The sequence below is a fragment of the Orycteropus afer genome, unplaced genomic scaffold (genome assembly GCF_000298275.1).
Source record: "Orycteropus afer afer isolate SDZICR_OR568_19922 unplaced genomic scaffold, OryAfe1.0 scaffold00016, whole genome shotgun sequence".
Classification (NCBI taxonomy): domain Eukaryota; kingdom Metazoa; phylum Chordata; class Mammalia; order Tubulidentata; family Orycteropodidae; genus Orycteropus; species Orycteropus afer.
This window is the reverse complement of record NW_006921603.1, coordinates 9,245,721-9,268,453: the sequence shown is the minus strand read 5'-3', so window position 1 is coordinate 9,268,453 and position 22,733 is coordinate 9,245,721. Positions and strand designations below refer to the sequence as shown.

General features: G+C 36.2%; 1 protein-coding gene across 1 annotated transcript in view; it reads left to right on the top strand.

The window, feature by feature from the left end:
* Positions 1–22,733, top strand: part of RTKN2 (rhotekin 2) — a 110,124-nt gene that overhangs the window by 73,146 nt on the left and 14,245 nt on the right. The window contains exons 7-9 of the mRNA XM_007959387.1: positions 3,934–4,028; positions 13,747–13,853; positions 14,786–14,917. Of these exons, the coding sequence (XP_007957578.1) occupies positions 3,934–4,028; positions 13,747–13,853; positions 14,786–14,917 (334 nt within the window). The remainder of the gene's footprint in view (positions 1–3,933; positions 4,029–13,746; positions 13,854–14,785; positions 14,918–22,733) is intronic.

Below are 22,733 nucleotides of genomic sequence, written 5' to 3'. Positions count from 1 at the left end.
CATTTTTGATGACTTCTAATTTTCCTAGATTCATACTTCATGCATTCTATGTTGCAATTATTAATTAATCTTGAAAATCTGTATAGCAGGTATCCCACTCTGTCCACCACCTTGCATATTCTCACCTTATTCTCTTCAAAACTCGGGCCCTAACTTAGTTTAGGCACCGTGATTTATAATCTTATTCCTTCCTAGCATCTCTCTCCCTTTGTCTACTTAACTTGGAGGAACTTAACTTTGGTTAAATCCCAATTTTAGCTTCTCAGCACATGCACTGAAGTAGATGAGAAACTGGAGAAGGGTGATAATGACAGGTCTCACTTTAGACATGTTATAACTACTGGTTGGGCAATCTACCTCTGTAGTGATACTGCCTCGGAAACCCAAGGAGGAGTCACTATGAGTCGGGTCTGACTCGACAGCACATAACAACAACAACAACAACTAACCTTAAGTGGTATCTAAGTTGTCATAGATTTCCACTTCATCTTTGTTCAGAGTGAATATTTCACACATGATTGTTTCTCAAACATCTAATATCCTGTCTTCATTCCTCATTCATAGCTGATGATTTTGCTTCATATATCATTGATATAACTAAAGCAATCAGAAGAGAACTTACATATCCTCCCTCTGCCAAATCTGTCAGCCCGCCTGCATCTGTATCTGTATTTGCTGTGAACTGCCTTTGTTTCTAAGCCATGTCTATGTGCTAGATACCATCGTCTCAATTACTCAACTAGTGTAGGTTCCTGCGCTTGTTCCTCCTTCTCTTCCGCATCACCAGTTTTTCTTCTACTACATCACTCCCACAAATGTACAAACATGCTGAAATATCTCCCATTTCTACTGCCTAATTTCACAATTACTCTTTGCAGGTAGCTGTCTCCACTTCCTCTCTTCCCCTCTCTCTTTTGAACCACTTTATGTTGACTTTGATCATATTACCTGCACCCCAATATACAGAACTGCTGTTAGTGTTGTCAACAGGGATCTACAATTGCCAAACCTGATGCTCAGTTATCAGTGCTCATCTTGGACCTTTCAGCACTGCTTATTAATACAATTCATCACTCTCCTTGAAACACTTTTTACTTGCCTTATAGGATACCACTTTCTTTTTTTTTTTTCCTTCTACCTCAATGATTGTTCCTTGCTTGTCTTCTTTGTTCATTCCTCTTAAACTTAATAATCAGAAATGTTGTGTCCCAGTATTGGTTCTTAGACTAAACTTTCTAGGGACTCTCCTTTATTCCTATGGCTTTGAATTTCATCCATATGCTGATAACATCCAAATTTATATCATATCCTGAACCTAGTCCTCCCCTAACTGCAGACTCATAGATCTGTCTGCCTTCCCCACAGTGCATCTCAGATAATAAAACAGCCTCATCCTTAACATTGCCCAAACTAAATTATTTCTTTGTATATCTATTCTTTTCTCTATCTGCCTCATTTCAGTTAGCAATTCAGTTTTCCAGTTGTTCAGAGCAAAAGCCTTGATATTGTCCTTGACTTCTTCCTATCTTCCACATTGATTCCCATGTCCACCATGGTTCAACTTTAAAAATATATCCAGAATCTTACCACTTTCACCCCTCGACTGATACCACAAGAGCCCTGGTGGCACAGAGGCTTGCCTGCTAACTGAAAGGTCTACAGTTCAAACCTACCAGCCGCTCTGCAGGAGAAACATATGACAGTCTGTTTCCATAAAGATCACTGCCTTAGAAACCCTATGGGGCAGTTCTACTGTGTCTTATAGGGTCAGAATCAACTCAAGGGCAATGGGTTTACTGCTACCACCCTGTTGCAGGCTGCCATCAGCTCTTGCCTGGTTGATTTCAGTAGCTTTCTAGTTGGCTTCTCCATTTTCGTTCTTGGTGCTTGTGGTCTGTTCTCCATACAACAACCAGAGGGATCATTTAAAAATTCAGATCATAGCATCTTTGCTCAAAACCCTCTATTTGCTTCCCATCTTTCTCAGAATAAAATCTGGTGTTCTTTTCATGTGCTGTGAGGCACTACAGTATACACTGTCTGCCCCTTACTTACCTTTTAGACATCTCTCATCACTCTCCCTCACTGTACTCCAGCCATACTGGCCTTGTTGTTAGCCACACCCACCTAGCATGTACTCACTTTAGTCTTTGCACTTACTTTTCTTTGCTTGAAATGCTCTTCCATCTGCTTTTTGTTCTCACAGTTCATTTCTTTAATTCAGGTCTCTGTTCAAATGTTGCTTTCTCAGATAGTCCTTCCTCTCTTTTGTTTATCTGAAATAACAACCTCCCATCACCTTAATCCTCTTCCTCTACTTTACTTAACTTTATAGACCTCAGACAGTCATATATTTATTTATCTGTCTTCTAAGAGTGAAGAACTCCCCTGCTGCATTTTGTTGATTGTTGTAGTCCCAGCACCTAGAAGTTGTTGTTAGTTTCCATCAAAGAGTGCTGGATAAGTGATGCAACTCTCAATTATTGTCTCTGATCTTTTCCTAAAAAAGAAAGAAAGAGCACACAAATGCTAACAGGAATCCTATTTTTTTCATTATTTTTAAATGGGAAAAATTATAATGCTTTATCCTTCATACCCAGCTCCTATCTACTTTTCTAAAATATAACTCTTTGAAACCTATATAAGAGCAACTAATTACTATCCTGTTGATAGTTCTGCTGGTGCGGTGATGCTTGGTTGCTAACTGAAAAGTTGGTGGTTTAGACTCACCCGGTGGCTGTGTGGGACAAAGACCTGGCAATGAGCCCGTAAAGATTATAGCCTAGGAAACCTACGGGGCAGTTCGACTCTGTATCATCGGGTCGCTATGATTTGGGATCGACTTGAAGGTACCTAATGGCAATAACTTTGGTATTTTGAGTTTTGAGATGTTTTTTGATATTCTACTGTTTTGGAAAATAGTAAAACTAAGAAAGGTCATAAAGTAAAATTAAGATTACTCACACAGAAAATACAAGTATTACTGAATAAAAATTCACTTTTTATCACAAGTACCAGGATATGAAATTTATTCCTAGATTTTCTCGGTACTTCAGCAAGTGTTATTTTAACAAAAGCTGCATAAAGGGGATTATAATAAAATGGAAAAAAATTATTAGTAATGGAACCTATCTTTCCTCACACTATAGATAAAAACCCCACCTTTTTGAAGTAGGTAACTCAAAGAAAGATTAATTCTTACTCCCAGGAAATGAATATGAGTCAGTTCCCATTAGTCCCCTTCTTAACAACCTTCAATGACTTCCCATTTTCACTCAGAATTAAATCCATCCTTCTTAAAAGGCACACAAGGACGTGCATAATCTGACACCTGCCTTTATTTCCAAGCTCGTGTTGCACCGTTTGTCCCCCTTGCGAACGGTGCTCCGATGACACTGGTCTTCTCTCAGCCCTCCTTTTGCACATTCTGTTCTCTCTGCTTGGAATGTTTCTCTGCATTCTTTGCTTGGCCAGCTCCTTTTACGACTGCATAACTGTTACCTCTGAGAGGCCTTTCCTGGTTCCCCTACCTAACATAGTCTTCTCTTCCTTTTGTTTGCTTCCTTCATAGAAAAAGTTGCATTACAAAATGCAAATGCCAGTATTTGATTTATTCATTTCCTTTCTCTTTTTCTTCCTTCCCACCTGGACCAGAACATAATGCTAGGTCTTGCGCACCATTAAATGCCCATCACTTGGCATATATTAGATTTTCAGTAAATATCTACTAAATGAATAGATGGAGATCATTCAGAGAAACATTTGTGTATGAGTTAAACCAAATAATTTGCAGATTTTATTAAGACAAACATCGTAAAGAGACAAACATGTTAAATTTATTGATAACATATGTTGTCTAAAATCTGTCATCTATAACATCCAAATATTTTATATAATGAAAATATTTAAAACATGTCTTGTTTCTCATATTAGTGGTGCAAAGTATAATTTGCTAGCTCATACTACTCTGACCTTGGAAAGTACTGAGGATAGCTTCAAGACCCATAATCTGTCTATTAATGGAAGTGGTAAGTACATTATATATTTTACTTATTACATATATTATACATAAACATATGTGGTGTCAGTAATTTCTAATTTTAATATGTTTCCTTGAAAGAGTTACGGGCTTAAATATTGCAGGCATAAGTGACCTATGGGTTCTTTGAAACATGTCTGCCCCTTTTCTCAAAGAAGAAAACTTTAGTTTGCTCTATCAAGGCTCTTTGCCAAAGATTTATTTGTGAGGCTCACTTAGTGACTCTGGAAAGGTTTGGGTGTTCTGAATCCTTGTCTTCGACTTGAAATTGATCATCTCACCACCCTTCAAATACCTATTTTACTTTTAAATTTGAAATTGAGGAAGTTAGCCTTTTTGTTGGTAGGAAGCAGAGGATATGAAAGCAGATAGAGGTATGTTAATTGTAACCTTTTTCTCTCTCCACACAGTAATAGCTGCAGTTTGTCCAAGAGAAATGTATAGTAAGAGGAATAATACAGTTAGGTGATGAGGAAGGTTTGTAAAACTTGTCAGGAGCACTCTCCACTCCCAAGATTATTTTTACCAATGATGAAAAATATGGTGAAGTAGTTTAGAAATATAATTTGGATTATTTTTATTTTCTGAATATGTAAATAATGTGGTAAGTGCACTCACTACCTTGTACTACTTTAACTTTGTAAAGGTTGTTGGCTCTCAGCTGATGAGATTGATGATTATTTTTTAACTTCATAATGAAAAATGAAGTAAAAAATAGAAGTGCATAAAATGTAAATGTACAGTTCAATAAATAATTATTAGATGAATAGTTGTCTATTCTCATGTCAAGAATTATACTACTCCTCTTCATTTATCGACTGTCTTGTTATCTGACATTTCACATTTATGAATAGTAAAATAATCTATTGAACTATTCTTTTTATTAATGATGTATGTCTGACAGTAATGAACACTGAGGTACAAGGCAAGAGTTGCACTGGCTGTAGTGATTAAGGTTATGTGTCAACTTGTCTGGGCCATGATTTTCAGTGGTTTGGCAAATATGTAATGATGTAATTTGGCAGTTATATAATGATGAAATTTAGCAGTTATATGTTGATATAATTTGACAGTAATGTAATGATGTAGTCGTCATCCTTTTTTAAAATTATTGTGATATTTGCTTTACAGAGCAAATTCATTTTCCATTGAACAGTTCATACACATTTTGTTCCATGGCATTGATTACAATCCCCACAATGTAACAGCTGTCTTCCCACTTCCTCCCTGTGGTTACCTTTTCCCTGTGTCCTTTTTCCTATGCATTTCTGCCTTCGGAGGTATCTCCCTGCGCAGTTTCTGCCCTTCTCATCTCCCATGGTTGATTGTTGCTCACCTTGTAGTTTTGTGTGTTGTTTGGCTGGAAGCGACAGAAGTAAGTTCAGTTCCAGGCCAAAAGGGTGACAAGGGGCCATAGTCTCAGGGGTTTCACCAGTCTCTCTCAGACCAGTAAACCTGGTCTTTTTTTTTTTTTTTTTATGATTTTGAGTTTTGTTCCACATTTTTCTCCTGCTCTATCCAGAAACTCCAATTTTGATTTCTTTCTGAGTGGTTGGCAGTGGTAGCCAGGCACCATCTATTTCTTCTAGTGTCAGAGTCATGCAGGCTGAGGTTCCGTGGTGCAATAGAACCCTGACTATTTGTTTCCATGTGTCTTTAATTTTCTTCACTCTTCTTTGCTCCTGATGAGATGAGACCAAAGGTATCTTGGATGGCAGCTCGTCAGCTTTTAAGACCCCAGTTTAGTTTTACCTAGTGAGAACTTTATTTTTAAAATTTATTTAATTTCTTACTTCTTTCCTTTTACTTTCTCGAGATTTATCTTGTGATGCTTTTTCTGACATCTTGAATTAGGTACTAATCTCATTGATTTTTGTCCTTTCTTATCTAATATCAATATGTGCATTTAAATTTATAAGTTTCTCTATAAATACCACTGTATTTATCCCATAAATATTGCTGTAGCCCATAAATTGTGACACATAGTATTTCCTACTTCAGAATATTTTCTAATTTCCATAATGATTTAAAACTTGAGCTATTTTTAAATGCTTTCCCTAATTTATGAAATGTAACATCATCTTCTAGCTTAACTTGAGCTTTGTGGTCAGATAACATACTTTTTTTATTTTAGACCTTTGAAATCTGTAGAAACTTGTATTAGAGCCCAGTATATGGCCAGTTCTTATAAATGTTCCGGTTATCTTTGAAAAGAACATGTATTTTGATATCATTCGATACTATGTTCTATGTATCTAATTATTTGTTAAGAATATGGTTCAGATTTTGTATGTTGTTAATGATTATAATCTACATACTCTATATTACTGAGAGAAGTGTGATAAAGTCGCCTACTGTGATTGTGGATTTTTCTAATTCTCATTGTTCTGTTCCTATTTGATTAACATAACTTGACTCTTTGTTGTTTTTATGTACCAAAAATTTTAATCGTGTGTTTTCTTCCATACTTTACCCTAACCTTTCCTTATTTTTATTTATATGCGTGCCTGTTCACATAGCATTACATTGGATTTTTGTTTTTATCTTATTTGACATTCTTCCTTCCTTCCTTCTTTACTGTAGCATTTAATTCCTTGACATTTAATGTCCAACACTTAGATATTTGAATTTACCAACCATCACACCTTGTGCTTCTCTGTCCTCTATGTTCCGTGTTTCTTTTCCAAGGATTAATTACTTTTATCATTTCAATCTTTCCTTGTCCTAATTGAAATTTTACATTTGTTTCTCATCTTTTGGAAACTACTCTTGACATTTCATTAATAATACTTATTAATATAAAGTTAAAATATTGTTTTTACCTTTTTCTCAGATTTATCCTTTACACAACAAAACCCCCAAAAAATGTTATCCAAATTCATTTAACATTAGAACTTGAAGATTGAACAAATTTTTAGAAATACCAACTTATATGCCTAACTCTTTTGTGTGATACGCATACTCCTGGACGTGTGTATAAATTGATGTCTTATAAATCAATCATATTTTGAAAAAGAAGAAAGCCTGTTATTAAAAAATAAAATTGTATAAAGAAAAAAACTCACCCCTTCATTTATTCATTAATGTAATGTTGTTGTTGTTGTTACATGCCGTCGAGTCGGCCCCGACTCATAGCGACCCCTCCTTGGGTTTCCTAGGCAGTATCACTACGGAAGATTGCCCCATCTTCCTTCCGAGGAGTGGCTGGTGGATTTGAACTGCCAGTCTTCTGGTTAGCAGTCAAGTGCCTTAGCCACTATGCTACCAGAGCTCCCTCATTAATGTAATAGTATGTTAAAATAATAGGTTTACCTAAATAAATTTATATCAATATCTACTAAATACTACAGAATGAAGATGAAACAGGAAATTAAAAAAAAAAAATTATAACTCAGTTTTATTGTTCTTGCTAGTTGAAGGGAACAGCCAAAGTGATATCTTAAGGTTTATATTTGAAATCAAGAAATGTTTGATGGGCAGTCCTGGGTTACAAACATGATCTGTTCCTTTAAAAATTTGTGGGTAAGTCAGAGCAGGTGCATATGTGGTTTTTATTTAGACTACTTTAGTGCAAGAAAGGTGCCCTGGTGTGGTACAGTGGTTAAGCACTCAATTGCTAACCAAAAGCTTGGAGGTTTGAACCCACCAGCCACTCCACATGAGAAAGATGTGGCAGTCTCCTTCCACTATGATTTATAGCCTTGGAAACCCTGTGAGGCAGCTCTACTTTGTCCTGTAGGGTCACTATGAGTTGCAATTGACTCAACAGCAATGGTTTATTATTTTTCAAAAAATGGGTTTTAGTACAAGAAAAGACTCAAGCCTTTTCACTAATTTAAAAGCTACACGTGCATCAAGTGAAGGTAATTGTGATGAAGAGTTTGTTGAGAATAGTGGTTGGTTCAGGAGTTCAAAGTGAGGGAAAATGTACATAACATTAAAGGGCGAGTAGGAGTTGTCCCAGGAGCTCTGGTAGAATAGTGCCTAAGGCATTTGACTGCTAACCTGAAGGCTGGCGGTTCATACCCACCAGCCACTCCTCGAAGGAAGGTTAGGCAATCTACTTTCCTAGTGATACCACCTCAGAAACCCAAGGAGAAGTCTCTATGAGTAGGGTTGACTCCACGGTACATAACAACAACAACAACAACAGAACAACAGGAGTTGTCCCTAAGTCTGACGTTCCTAACTCAGGCACTGCCTGTAGTTTTTATAAGTTAATGAAACCACATTATGAACAATTAACTCACATGGAAGTGAGATGTTATCTGGCTTCTTTCTCCTGCCTGTTGTTGTTTTTGACTCCTTTGTTCCTTATTTGAAGCTGTGGATGAATTACGTAAAATCATAAAGTAATGAAAGTCATACTTCTCTTTCTCCTGTTACATTTCATCTTGCTCTAACACCTTCCCAGCCTAGAAAAGAAGTAGTAAGTATTTTGATTAATGTGTTGCACAAGGACTTAAAGGCAGCATGGAAAAAATGAAAAGGGTATGGTTTTGGGAGTCATACTCTCCTGGATTTACGATTATGGAAAGCATCTATTATATCATAGACACAATGATAAATGTTATTTACACATTATCTTCTTTAATTTTTCACAACAACCCCCTACGATAGGATGATATTTAAAAAATGAGGAACTGATACTTGGACAGGTTAACTATGTAGTGACTATCTTGGATGCCATAATTCTTGCCAGGAGTAGAGACAAATCTGTGTCTCTGCATTTTTATTCCACAGTGGTCCTAGATTAGAAGTAGCAGATGACTGCAGGGTACGTGGCAAGAGAACCGCAGAGCAAAGAATTCGAAATCCAATATCCCCATTTAAGAATTATAATTAGAAAGTAAATAGTGTTCTTGATGTGCTATGAAATCTGAACTTATTTTACCAGAGAAACAAATAGTTAAATGTTATATTTAGGTTCCAGATAGATTATTGATTGCACAAACTTTATGGACTTGTCTGAGAATTTAGTCATCATTTATGATTCTGTTACTTTAGGAAGTACATTCTAACTTAAAAACAACTAGTTTAGAGCTACATCGAATGTAAGCCACTCATGCATCAGGATTACTGTATAAAGAATTTTGCTTTTAAACTTTGAATTCATAAGTCAGAAAGTTGATTTCAGATGTATTACTTAGATGCATGCTTGTATAGAATTTTTATTTCAGATTCTGCCTATTCTAGGAAATGAGATTCTTACTTATTTTTATTTATCTCTATATTTATGAATTTATTTCTCTCAGGTCAAACCTTCTATTTCTAAAAGCTCATAGCTTTACAAAATATTACTAAGAAAAAAAATTCGAATAGTCTGGGAAAATTTGTGTGTGATTCTCTAATAGAATGTTGGATATATAAGTTGCTAAAAGCTTTTTTGTTTACTTTGTATTATTCACTTAGATAGTTGTTCTTTTGCCTTTAACTGATGTACCAAACCTTGCTACCTTGCATCTGTTTAGTAACTAACCATATTTTTTTTACCAGAGCACCAAGGTTTTTTCGTAATAATACTAGCAGTGAATGACTAACCATCTTATTGGCACTACCAATAGGGTGCAAAAAAACTTTAAAATTGGATTTTGTGTGTTGCAGTGTGAACTGAGGGCCATGTGCTGATATGTATTAAAACTCTAATAAATGGAATGCATTATCATATGCAATGCTTTCCTTTCATATAGAAAGGAAGACTATGTGTGCCTACCTGCAGACCGTATCAAGAGTGTCTTAATGGCTTTTTCTTTTTTTTTAACCAATTTTAAATTTACAGAAAAGTTGCAAGTTGGATGCCAAATCTTCCCCTCCCCCCCCAAAAAAATATACAAAAACAACTTGCTTACTTGGTTCGATGTATTACTCCAAATATGTCAATATGTATTTCCTACTAATCCTGCACCACAGTACAACTATTCAAGTCCAGAAATAATACTGATACATTACCACCATCTAATCCTCAGACTCCATTCACATTTCACTCATTGACCCAATAATGTCCTTTATTGCAAATGGATCCAGTGCAGAATCATGCGTTGCATTTAGTTATCATGCCTCTTTAGTTTCCTTTTATCTGAAGTGGTCTTTCCTTGGCTTTTGCTACCTTGGCATTTCTAAAAGTAATAGTTATTTTGTAGTCCCAGTTTGGACTTATCTGATGTTGTCTCAGTATTAGATGCAGGATATGCATTTTTGACAGGAGTATCAGTGTAGTGCCTAAGGCATTTGACTGCTAACCAGAAGGGTATTGGTTCAAACCCACCAGTCACTCCTCAGAAGGAAGATTGGGCAGTCTACTTCTGTAGAGATACCACTTTGGAAACCCAAGGAGGGGTCACTATGAGTTGGATCCAACTCAGTGGTAGTGAGGGCTTTTTTTTTTTTTTTTCTTAATCACAAAAGTGCTACTGCGTTCAGAAGTTATGTGCCTGTCAGGGGGCACATAATTTTCATTTGCTTTATTACTGATTATGTTCATTTTAATCACTCGTTAAGATGGTGTCTGACAAGCTTCTCTACTGTAAAATTCCTCTTTTTCACTTTGTATTTAATTTGTGACTTGGGTGTGTGTTGGAGGTATTCTATGTAAGAATCCTATCCCTTATTAGAAGTTAAATTTATTCATTGATTTATTTATATCAGCATGGACTTGTATTTTCCTAATTTTATTCAGTGGGTCATGATCTATTAATCTCTTTCTTTATTTTGAGGTTCATAATGTCCCCAATTGGGCCAGTGGGAATATATTCAAGATGGCCGTAATGTCCTTTTGACACGTCCCCATCATTCTTTGAGCACTTTCTTGCTTTATGGCACAGCAAGATATTCCAGGCTCATTGTGTACTATCCATTTCCTGAAATTAGCTATTTCTCCAAGGAATCCTGGTTAATTTTAGTGGAGAATAGGATTTAGAAGGCAGCCCCTGGGCTTTAGGCATTCTCATTGCTATTGTTATTGTTGTTGTTGTTGTTAGCTGTCATCGAGTTGGCCCCCAACTCACAATGAGCCCTTGAACAGCAGAAGGAAACATGCCTATTTCTGAGCCAGCGTCATCATGATCAACCAGTTCAGACCAGACTATTACGATCCATAGAGTTATTATTGGCTGATTATTGGAATATCTCCAATCCTTTTTTCCTAATCTTTCTTATTTGGAAATTCTGCTGAAACCTACTCAGCATCACAACAACACACAAGCTTCCCCTGACAGATGGGTAATGGCTGCACATGAGGTGCATTGGTCAAGAATTGAACCCATGTCTCCCACATGGAAGGCCACCACTGAACCACAACTGCCCCTACTCAGTGCTATTAGGGCATTGTTATTCCTAGGCTCTCTCAGTGGGTAGAACTAAACACACACACACATACACACATACTCCATATGTATTTATTTTATAAGGAGCTCAGGTGACAAGTGAGTAAGGCATTTTGGCCTCTCTCTATGCTCTGGTGGTGTAGTGCCTAAGACATTTGATTGCTAACCAGAAAGTTGGCAGTTCTAACTCACCAGCCAGTCTGTGGAAGGAACACTGGGTAATGTACTTTTGTAAAGATTTACCACCTCGGAAACCCAAAGTGGGTCGCTGTGAGTCAGAATCAAATAGATGGCAGTGAGTTTGGTTTTTTTTTTTTTTTTTTTTTTGGTATGTGGTGAAAAACATGAGTTCACACCAGTACATCGGGTTCATAAACTAGTATCACCAAGTTTATTATAATCATTTGTAACTCACTTCTCTGACAGTGAGAAACCTATCTTTTACCATGGTTAATACATTTTTTTTCTTTAGTCAATCTCTTTAAGACCAACCAAAAGCCCATCTCTTCCACGTGAATATTATTCTTTCCCAATTCTGGGTCACCCCTGACCTTGTTCCTCACCTTGCTCAGGCTCTGACAATCTACACCAGGTCACCTCTCCACATGGCTGCCCTTCATGCCTAGCTGCTTTCACTTTCACTTTCACTTCCTATGGACACCCTTCTCAGACTGCCCTTCTGAATGCTGGTCTCACTTGACTCAGGGCTCTGACACAATGCACTGAATCACCCCATGTGCAGATAGCCTCCTCACTGCTACCATGGCTGGAATACTCTCCACATGTGGAATTCTTCTTACTTTGTTTGGGTTCTGATATCTCACACAGGGCAGGTAATCCACATAAACCCTCCCTCAGCCTGCTTGGTCCCTGACTTCTCACTTTAGGCCACCTCCCTTGATAAACACCAACCTTGGGCTCTGATATCTTAACTCAGGCTGCCCTTTCCACAGTGACACCCTCTTCACTCTACTCAGGACAGACAGACACCCCTGCCAGTTGTCCTCCTCAGCCTGTTCAGGCTCTGACACCTCGTGCCAGGCACCCTTCGTACTTACTCTTCTCATCTTGCCTGCTTCAACACTCAGCAATGGCACACCATAACTTCTTCCTCAGCCCCTGGCACAAATGCCTATATTGGTGGTCTCCACCTGAGGGCTTGACTGTGTGTTTAACAACTTAGCTTGAACTCCACATATCCAAAATTCATCTTATCATTTCCATCCCACTCCCAAAAACTCTTCCTGCCACTTGCTTTCATCCTTAATTCCACTCTCTCTTTCATTTACTATATCCTATCTAATACAGAATCCTGCTGTTTATTTATTTATTTATTGTAGTTGTGATTTGAGTGAGAGTTTACAGAGCAAATTGATTTCCATTCAACAATCCTTGTACATTCTGTTTTGTGACATTCACTGAAATCCCCACAGTGCACCAGCACTCTTCCCACTTCCTGCCTGCACCCGTCATGTCTCTTCATTATTATTTCCTATTCCCTTCCGCCTTCTTAGTTCTATTCCTGGGCAAATGCTGCCCTTTGATCTCTTGTGGTTGATTATTCTAGTGAGTGCATACCCTCTTGATATCACTGTTTACCTTATAGGCCTGTTTATTGGTTGGCTGCAACTTGAGCCATGGGGGTTGAGTTCAGTTCCTGCCTTTAAGGGTATCTAAAGGGCATAATCTCAGGGGTCCCATCAGTCTTCATCAGACTAGTAAGCCTGGACTTTTTTGTGATTGCAGGTTTTGTTGCACATTTTTCTCCCACTCTATCTGGGACCTCCTGTTGTGATGCCTTTCAAAGCGGTCAGCAATGGTAGCCTATTTTGCTCTTGAAATACCTCCCTGTGTACTTCTTCCTCTTCATTTTCTCCTTCTACCCCAACCCTCATTTAGGTCTTCATCTCTCGTCTGGAATTGTTGCTACACTGCTCCCCTGGTTCCAAATGTAAATCTGTCCCTCCCTAGCGTAAAACTTAAAGCTCTTCTGTAACTCATTCTCATGAATAGAAGAGCTTCAGTAAGGGAAGGAGAAAGGCCAAAAAGTCTAGTGAATTATTATTGTAAAGTTGTGTACAGTTTGATTAACTACTTCATTAAAGATCAAAAAAAGAGGTTAAAACACTAAAAGTTCCATGTTTTATTCCAGGTGATAGCATGCCATAAACCACAGTTTAATTCCATCCTGTTCTTTTTCTTTCTGTTATTTTTCTCATTAAATTTAGTGCTGCTATTTTGAGTAGGATGAACCTTTACATAAAAGTAATTTAAAAATATCTTGTTGTACAAAGCAAAATAAATAAATAAAAAGCAATTAAAATGTGTAATGATCTTAAATAAACATGTTTGTAACTTGTTTCTCTTTCTCTCTCCTTTAAATAGAGGAGTCTTCATTTTGGCTTCCCTTATATGGCAACATGTGCTGCCGATTAGTTGCCCAGCCAGCTTGCATGGCTGAGGATGCATTTGCGGGATTTCTCAATCAGCAGGTTAGAGGACTTTTGATAACCTCCAACAATAGTAACTCCAGTTAAAATCTTATATATGGCATTGCTTGGCCTTCTAGTATTGAGAAGTATTTCTTAAAGTCTTCTTAAAATGTCAGTTTTCTAAATGTTATCAGGCATAAGGGATAGGGGGGTCAGAAAAGCGTACAAGGTGAGGGGTCTAATGCAATTTTGTTGGCTAAGGAGTTACCTCTCCATATTCCCCTGCTTCATTAATAGCGGTTCCAGGATAATCAGCACAACAGAGGACTCCTTGTAGAGACTGATGTGTGCTGCCCAACACTTTTCGCATAAAGGCCTTTCTGGCAGAGGACTTTTGGCACAGTGTAGGCCTCTGGGCTTCCAAAGCTGCTTCTGTGCCACCTACTCCTGATTTATTTATAACCATAGTTATTTATATCCAGTAAATAATTAATTATGAGCTTCAATGAATCAATAGCTTTTTCTAAAAGATTCCATTAGGAGGAAAGAAAATTTGCATTCTTACATGGTAGTCAACATTTTCCAGTGTTGTGAGAACAGTAAAGGAAAATTATATTTTGAACATGGAGTTATTTTTGTAATTTTCCTGAATCATTTGATAAATTGCCATGGAATTCTAAGCACTAATTTTTAATAGAGTAGCTTTTCTAAATTTGCATTGATTTATGATTTTATGTGTGTAAAAGTTATTTGATAATTATTACTTCCATTTTGCTTGACACTTTTGAGAATTCCAGACTTCTCTTTTCTGGTATTAGCTTACTCTTTGATTTTGGGCAATGTCTTATTGCACAGTGAATTCATAGGTAATTCTATCACATTAATTCTAGAAATGAATTTAACTTTGATGCTTTAAGTATTTTGTCAAATTTAGTGTTTGAATTATAAATAATGATAAAGTTGATAGTTTATTAATTGTTTTTGTTTTTCAGAAAGTGGTAGAAGGTCTGATTAGTTGGAGAAGGTTATATTGTGTTTTAAAAGGGGGTAAACTCTATTGTTTTTACACCCCAGAAGAAATTGAAGCTAAAGTGGAACCAACCTTGGTAGTGCCCATTAACAAGGTAAAGGAAAGGCTATTTAGAAAATAAAAATATGCCACTTTATAAAGCTTGTCCTTTGCTATACAACTTACATTAATAACATCTTATAAATAAAGGAATGACTGCTAAATATAGGTTAGTTCATAAAGATAATTACATCTGTTCTTGCTTGTTTTTCTTTCCATTACAGAACTTGTCTATTTAAAGAAATACTGCATGTTTTCTAAGAAAACATAGTAATGATTTATCTATACCAGTAAATGCCTTTTAAACCAAAGAATGTAACTCTGCATTAACAGGATATTTTACATTTTTATGGCTTAATTTAATCAGGGTTATATAAATTGTTCATATTATGGTTTTTTTTTTTTGTTTTTTTTTTTTTTAGTTAATATTTAGATGAGCCCCAAAAAAGACTTTCTGACTGTACTTTCTGATTTCTTTTGGGATTGGTGGGCAATTGTCCAAGCTTCTGTCAGGACAGGAAAGCCTGACAGTCTGTTTATATTGAATAGCTGAGTGCTTGCACTGCATTTAAAAAGCAGTACTATCCCTATCTATAGAATCTTACCAAGTATATGCTGGTTTGATACAAAGGAAGCTATTAAAATTTAATTAAAATTTTTTCACCTAAAAATCTGTAAGAAAACTTACAATATAAGGCAGACTTGTTTTCTTTTATCCCGCTATCCTAAATTTATCTTCATCTCTCATCCCAATCTAGTGTTTATTAGGGAACTCCCCTCCCCTTTTCACAGCATTCCTGTTACAGAATACTTTAATGGCACTTCTAGAACTGAATACCATGTTTTCTGCCTATGGACTGCATCTAATTGTTTCTAGTTGTTTTAGGTTGCTTGCCTTTGCAATGATTAAATTGAAGTGTATGATAAATAAAAAGAAATGAACCTGATGGTATCTGTTCAATCTATGTATTCTACTTGTATTTGAAATTTTAAAGAAATGTAAAGTTGTGTGCCCTTTTACATAATAGTTGTGTTCTTGAAAACATGTGGCAACCTGCCTGCTAATCTATGAGGACTTCAGTTAATTTCTATGATCTTTTCCAGCAATAACATTTTGCTTATTTCTACCCCATGTTTAGAAATTCTACTGCTCATTACTTAAAGGAAATCTTTTATTATGAAAGAGATTCTTTATTATAAAATTAAGTCTCCCTACTTTATCTCTTTTGTGTATCAGGAAGATTACTCTTGCCCTTAACTAACATAAATGAATAATACCTCCATATTATAACATAGTGAATTTATTTTGGTTTAGAAAACTAGGTTTCTAAAGTGTATAATTTCATTATTGAAAAATGGACACTTTTTTAATTTCTTGCCTGACTTTCTATTTTGTTTTGATTATGCAGTGGTTCCCATCCCTCACCTTATTCTTTTGAAAAATTTCAGGCACACAGAAAAGTTGAAAGAATAGAATAATGAGCACCTGTATCCCCCAGAATCGACCTGATGGCAGTGGGTGTACTCTTTACTTAGACTCTTTAGCTCTTATTAACATTTTGCCACATTTACTTTTTGTCTAGATAATTTACAACATTTTTTGAACCAATCAAATGTAAATTAAAAATAGTAGAACATTTTTTCTCTGAATAATTCAGCATGCTGTTCCTGAGGACAAAGACATTTTCCTTCGCACATAATATTATTATTATACCCAAGAAATTTATTGTTGATAATAAGTTGTTGTCTAATATACAAAGCAAATTGCCCTAGTTGTCTCCAAAATATTCTTTCTAATTTTTGTTTATTGCTTGATGCAGAACCCCATCAAGGATTGTGTCTTTCAGTTCCTTTTCATCTAAATTGGGCCTTTCACAGACATGTACCCCCACACACCTACACACACACACACACACACACATACATACCGACACATACACACACCCCTTTAGTTTTGTGGAAGGGATGGCCTGTGATTATGTCTAACATGATTAAGATTTTTACTGGATAGCCAAATAATAATATAATCTTACCAATTTTATTTTTCCCCTTTTATGTTGTAGTATGGAATATGGATAGCCATAAGCCAAATGAAAATATAATTTAAATAAATGATATTTTTTTAAATCATTTGTTTTATTGGAAGACAGTTTTCAAAGTATTCATTTCACCTTCTCCAAACCATTTATAGTAGGCCAAGCCAGATCTGTTAATACTGTTTTTCCAATATATTATTCCTGTTCTATAAGTAAAGAAACAGACTCAAATTGAACTTGCCTATCTAGTAAATATGGGAGCTCTGGTAGCATAGTGGCTAAGACACTTGCCTGCTAACCAGACGACTGGCGGTTCAAACCCACCTGCCACTCCTCGGAAGGAAGGTTGGGCAATCCTACTTCCATAGTGATACTGCCTCGGAAACCCAAGGAGGGGTCACTATGAGTCGGTTTTGACTCGACGGCACATAACAATAACAACAACATCTAGTAAATAAAATTGCATAACTCACTCTTTTTCTAATGGGAAGGAAAAAGAAATAGATAAAAATTCATGAGCTATTTTCGTACTTCCTCATAGACGTATTCCTACCTATATTTATAGGACAAAGTTAAACTTTTTCCTGTCTCCATACTTAGTCTGAACCAGAGTTTGGAAAGTAAAAAGTAGCTGTGACGTGAGATCCTGAGCCTGAAGCCAGAGTTGACCTATAGACAATTACTTAGGCATGCGTTTAACTTTACCACTTCAATTTAAGAGGACAGGTGTAATGAAACTCCTGTGTTATTGTAGCTAGTGCTTCTGTATTTTTCTCTCTGATGACAAGGGTCTCCTTCCAGAAAAGTGGCAGCAGTGTTCCATGGCCTGACTGAATTGACCTTTTTCCAATTGATTCATTTTTCCTGTGGTAATAAAGGCAGATGGCTAGGCAGTTGATGGGATTCTATAGTCAATCAATTCCATTATTAAGATGACTGAAATCAGCACAGTTAGAATCCCTGTGGTTGTTCCACAATTGACCATTACAAATTTACGGGAAAACGATTAACCTAGTAATTTGTGTAGACTTAGCCTTAAGCTTGGGGACAAAGTGGGCTATATTTGACCCTGAGGACTAAGGACATATGTATCTCTTTCATTGTACATGACTTTTATCTATACATGACTTTTATCTAAAGCACAAAAGAGAATTTTAAGATTAAAACATGAGGTAAGAGTTAATGTTGACAATATAATTTAATTGCTGATCTCAAAGGTAACACTGATGACAAACTCTTTAATTCTCCAGCTTTGAAATATTGCCATCTTAGGATTTCCCTATGCTTTTCTCTCTAGAAACCCTTCTCTTGGCAGTGCCTACCTCTATATGAGGGTTCTTTGAACCCTTGCTCTCACCTGGAGACTTCATGCTTAACTCTAAAGCCATCTGTCTCCTTAATCAAATATTTCAGATACCATTGCAGTCAGGGACTCTTTTTGTCACTTCCTAAACCATGACTGTTGTACGATTATTTCTCCCATTTTAGTACTTTCTTTCTCTCAACTTGTAAAATTATTCAAATTTATAGAAGAGTTTAAAAAACTACTACTGTGATTACCCATATACCCACCATCTAGATTCAACATTTTGTCATATTTGTTTTATCTCCTGTGTGTTTATTTTTTTACTGACTCATTTCAACAAAATTCTCCAACATGATGGTACTTCATCCTTGAATACTTCAACATGCAACTCCTGAAAACAAGGGCCTTCTTTTATGTAACTACAGTATTATGAATCACACCAAAAATTTACAACAATTTCCTAATATCATCTACTATCCAGTCAGTCCATATTCAGATTTCCTCATTGTCCCCTAAATGTCATTTTAGGTTATGTTTTCAGTCTAGAACCTTTCTAGGTTTATTTATCCTTTGTACTTCTTTTGAACTGGTCTAGAGGCTTAATCCATATTGATTTTCAGCAAGAATGTTCATGAATTATTACAAACACTTTATAGTCTATCCTGTAATGTCAGGTTGGCTCACTATTGGTAATGCTGTTTAATGGCTTGGGTAAGGTAAAGAAGCACTTTTTTCCCTCATCAGCCAGGGATGAATTACAGCCCCTCCTGAAAAGTCAGGGTACATGCTTGGTTCTTTAATTACTTGTTTTCAGAGTAAGGAATTAATGTTGCATACTCTTCTCTGGTAGCATAGTGCCTAAGGCACTTGACTGCTGACCAGAAGGCTGGCGGTTCAAACCCACCAGCCACTCCTCGGAAGGAAGATGGGGCAATCTACTTCCATAGTGATACTGCCTCCGAAACCCAAGCAGGGGTTGCTATGAGTTGGGTCCAATAGTGATACTGCCTCGGAAACCCAAGCAGGGGTCACTATGAGTCGGGTCCAACGTAACGGCCCATAACAACAACAAAAACAACATTCTTAAATCACTAGGGATCATTGGTAAATGCAAAATTTGTATTTATTAATTTGTAGAGCAGGTAAATACCAAATAAAACTTAACAATAGCATTTGTGTTCTAGATTTTAGTATATTTCCAATACAGACCTTGAATATCTTTTTTATGCTTAATGGTTAAACATGAAGTAGAAATCAGAGATCCTTCTCTTTTGATTGTCTGTCTTCTCTCATGGTTTAGAAAATAACAGTGTTGCTTAATGCTACTTTAACAATTATGTGAAAACATACATACATTTTGCAATTGCTAAGGTATATAAATAATAGTTCTGTTATTTAGATTACAGGATTTGTTCTCTGTCTATAATTCTTGTCCTTCTAAATGGCATTTCCTGTAAAGCTAAGTTACTTCATTAATTTTCATAGGGAGCCATCTATAGAAATAGTCACATTAAAAGAAGAAAAGCCTAAAAGCTATTCCTCTCCCTTTTTCAATCCAAATTTGAAAGGGTGATTTACTTCAAAGTGATTGCTTCAACTTCAAAAAAACTTCACTATAAATGTTGTTGAGTAAGACATTTTCAATAACAAGTACTTAACTGGAGCCACTGAATTGCCTATACATTGTAGAAAGCATTTTATTAGCCAAGGCTTTATCCATTGCCAATAGAGGTTGAGGGTGAGAAAGAGAAGTGTGTGTCTTTGAAATCAATAGTCTTTTCTTGATTTAAATAATTATACATCACTGCATTTTAATTAATAATGAAATTTGTACCAAACAAGTCAATAACACTACTTGATCTTATAGACCTGTATTAAGTTGCCTTGGAATTACTTTTAACCATTTTATTTATCATGGACCTGGAAAACAAAATTATTATGAAGCACATAGGATTTTCTTCTGATTATTTTAGACATAGTACCCTATGAAATATAGCAAAATTAAGCTTTTTAAACAGGCTTTCCTTTAGAATTTTATATCTGATTTTATTGACATAATTTAAAATAATTATATCAAACTGAAACTAATCGTACCTAATGCTGGTTTAATTTATGGTTGTGCTTTATGTATTTCAAATACACCTTGTAGAATATTGTGAAAGTATTATTTCTTTGTTATTAGAGTAAGTAATATCTGAAGCATGCTTCTAACCAACATTTTATTTGTTTTCAGCTTTGATTAACAGGACTTTAGACCTAGCACCTTTCAAAGACTTGACTTTTTCACAGGTGTTATCTCATTATCCTTATATTTGTGAGTGAAGTGTGAAATAAATACTATTATCTCTGCATTATAGATAAGAAAGCAAGCACTTGTAGACTTACATTGTTTTCTGTACTTGTAATTTTTTTTAAAAATTAGTTTATAGAAAGTTTCATGATAATCAGTAGAATAATATAAATGAACCAACCCATCTATATCTTCACACATTGCCTCTATCCTAGAGTTATTTTGAATCAAATCCTAGAGACCATATTACTTTATTTTGTAAATACTCCATTTGTCCTACTTAAGAATATTTATAGTCTTGATATCATCAAAAACCGAGACTGTTCAAATTTCTCAATTTCATATATTTTTTTCGAACAGTTTTTTGAATCAGGATCCAAATAAGGGCTATCCATTCTATTTGATTGACTAGATTGATTAGGTCTCTTAAATCTTCTGGCTTGTGCTCACTCTTCCCCCCACCCATTCTCTGCCTACCTCTTGTCTCTCTGTCTCTTGCTCTCTCTTATCATTTGTTTGTTACAAAACTGGGTCACTAGTTTTCTATCATGTGGTTTTTGCTGATTGCATCTTCAGGTTTTTTTTTTCTTTTTGCCTTTTATTTTTTGATCAGATTCTGGTTGGTTGGTTGGTAAGAATACTTCTTAGGAAGTGTTGTGTACTTTTATCAGGAAGTACATACTATGTTTGGGTCTTCTGTTGATATTAGCATTGGTTAGATTCTTTATTTCATGAGGAATTGCAAACTTACACTATTTTAACATGTCTTCTTTATTTATTAGTTGGGATACCATGACTTCATCAGTTACGTGGTCAGGGTATAATTAATCTTGTCTTATAGAAAAGACAGTAAATGTTTGATTCTTTGCATTTAGTTCTGCTTATCAAACAATGAATAGTTCCCTACAGTCCTTCAAAAGTGACAAATGAGTTACTTTTAAAATATCCTCATGAATTTATGGATTTAAAGACATTTTTTGTAACCGTCCATTGCCATTTATATCCTTATCGATGCTCAGGTTGTCTCATCCTTAAGCCTCTTCATATTGACTTTTTTAATTTCCTTTAAATTTTATTTATTTATTTATTTTTTGTTGAGAATATACACAAAAAACATACACCAATTCAAGTTTCTACATGTACAATTCAGTGACATTGGTCACATTCTTTGAGTTGTGCACTCATTCTCACCCTCCACCTCTGATTTTTCCCTCCCTCATAACATAAACTCATTGCCCCTGAAGGCTCCTATCCAGTGCCTTGAGTTGCTGTTGTCACTTTGATGCCATGTAGATAGTTCTTAAAAAGAGCACAGCGCTCAAGGTGCACTGTCTTTACTAGTTAAACTAAGCTATTGTTTATTATTAAGAAACTTCAGGAGATATTTTTGGTTTAAGGTTTAATGCTTCTGCCTAAGGCACTTGACTGCTAACCAGAAGGCTGGCGGTTCAAACCCACCAGCCACTCCTCGGAAGGAAGGTTGGGCAATCTACTTTTGAGTGATACCACCTCAGAAACCCAAGGAGAGGTCGCTATAAGTCGAGTCCGACTCGACGGCACATAACAACAACAACTCAGGGCAATAGTTTCAGGGGTTCATCCATACTCCATGGCTGCAGAAAGTCTGGAATCTATGAGAATTTGAATTTTTTGTCTACATTTTCCCCCTTTATCAGAATTCTTCTGTGGAATTGTTGATCAGTATATTCCATATTGGTAGGCAGGCACCATCCAGTTCTTCTGGTCTCATGGCAAAGGAGGCAGTTCATAGAGGTGCACATTGAGTCTTGAGTCCCTTTCTACAACCCTAGTAATCTTTCATTTCTGGTAGAATAAGACATTCCAGGATCATATTATACATTTCCTGACCCAGGCTGTTGTTGTTGTTGTTATGTGCCATCGAATCAGCCCCGACTCATAGTGACCCCTCCTTGGGTTTCCGAGGCAGTATCACTACAGAAGTAGGATTGCCCAACCTTCCTTCCAAGGAGTGGCTCGTGGGTTTGAACTGCCAGCCTTCTGGTTAGCAGTCAAGTGCTTTAGGCACTATGCTACCAGAGCTCCTTGACCCAGGCTGGGAATCAGATATTTCTCCAAGGATCTGTTATTCATTTAGTCAAAAAGAATATTGAGACTGTAGTCTGGGTGCTAAAAGCAAAAACCAAATCAGTTGCCATGGAATTGATTGTAACTTATGGTGACCCCACAGAGTTTTCAATGGCTGGAGTTTTTTTTTTTT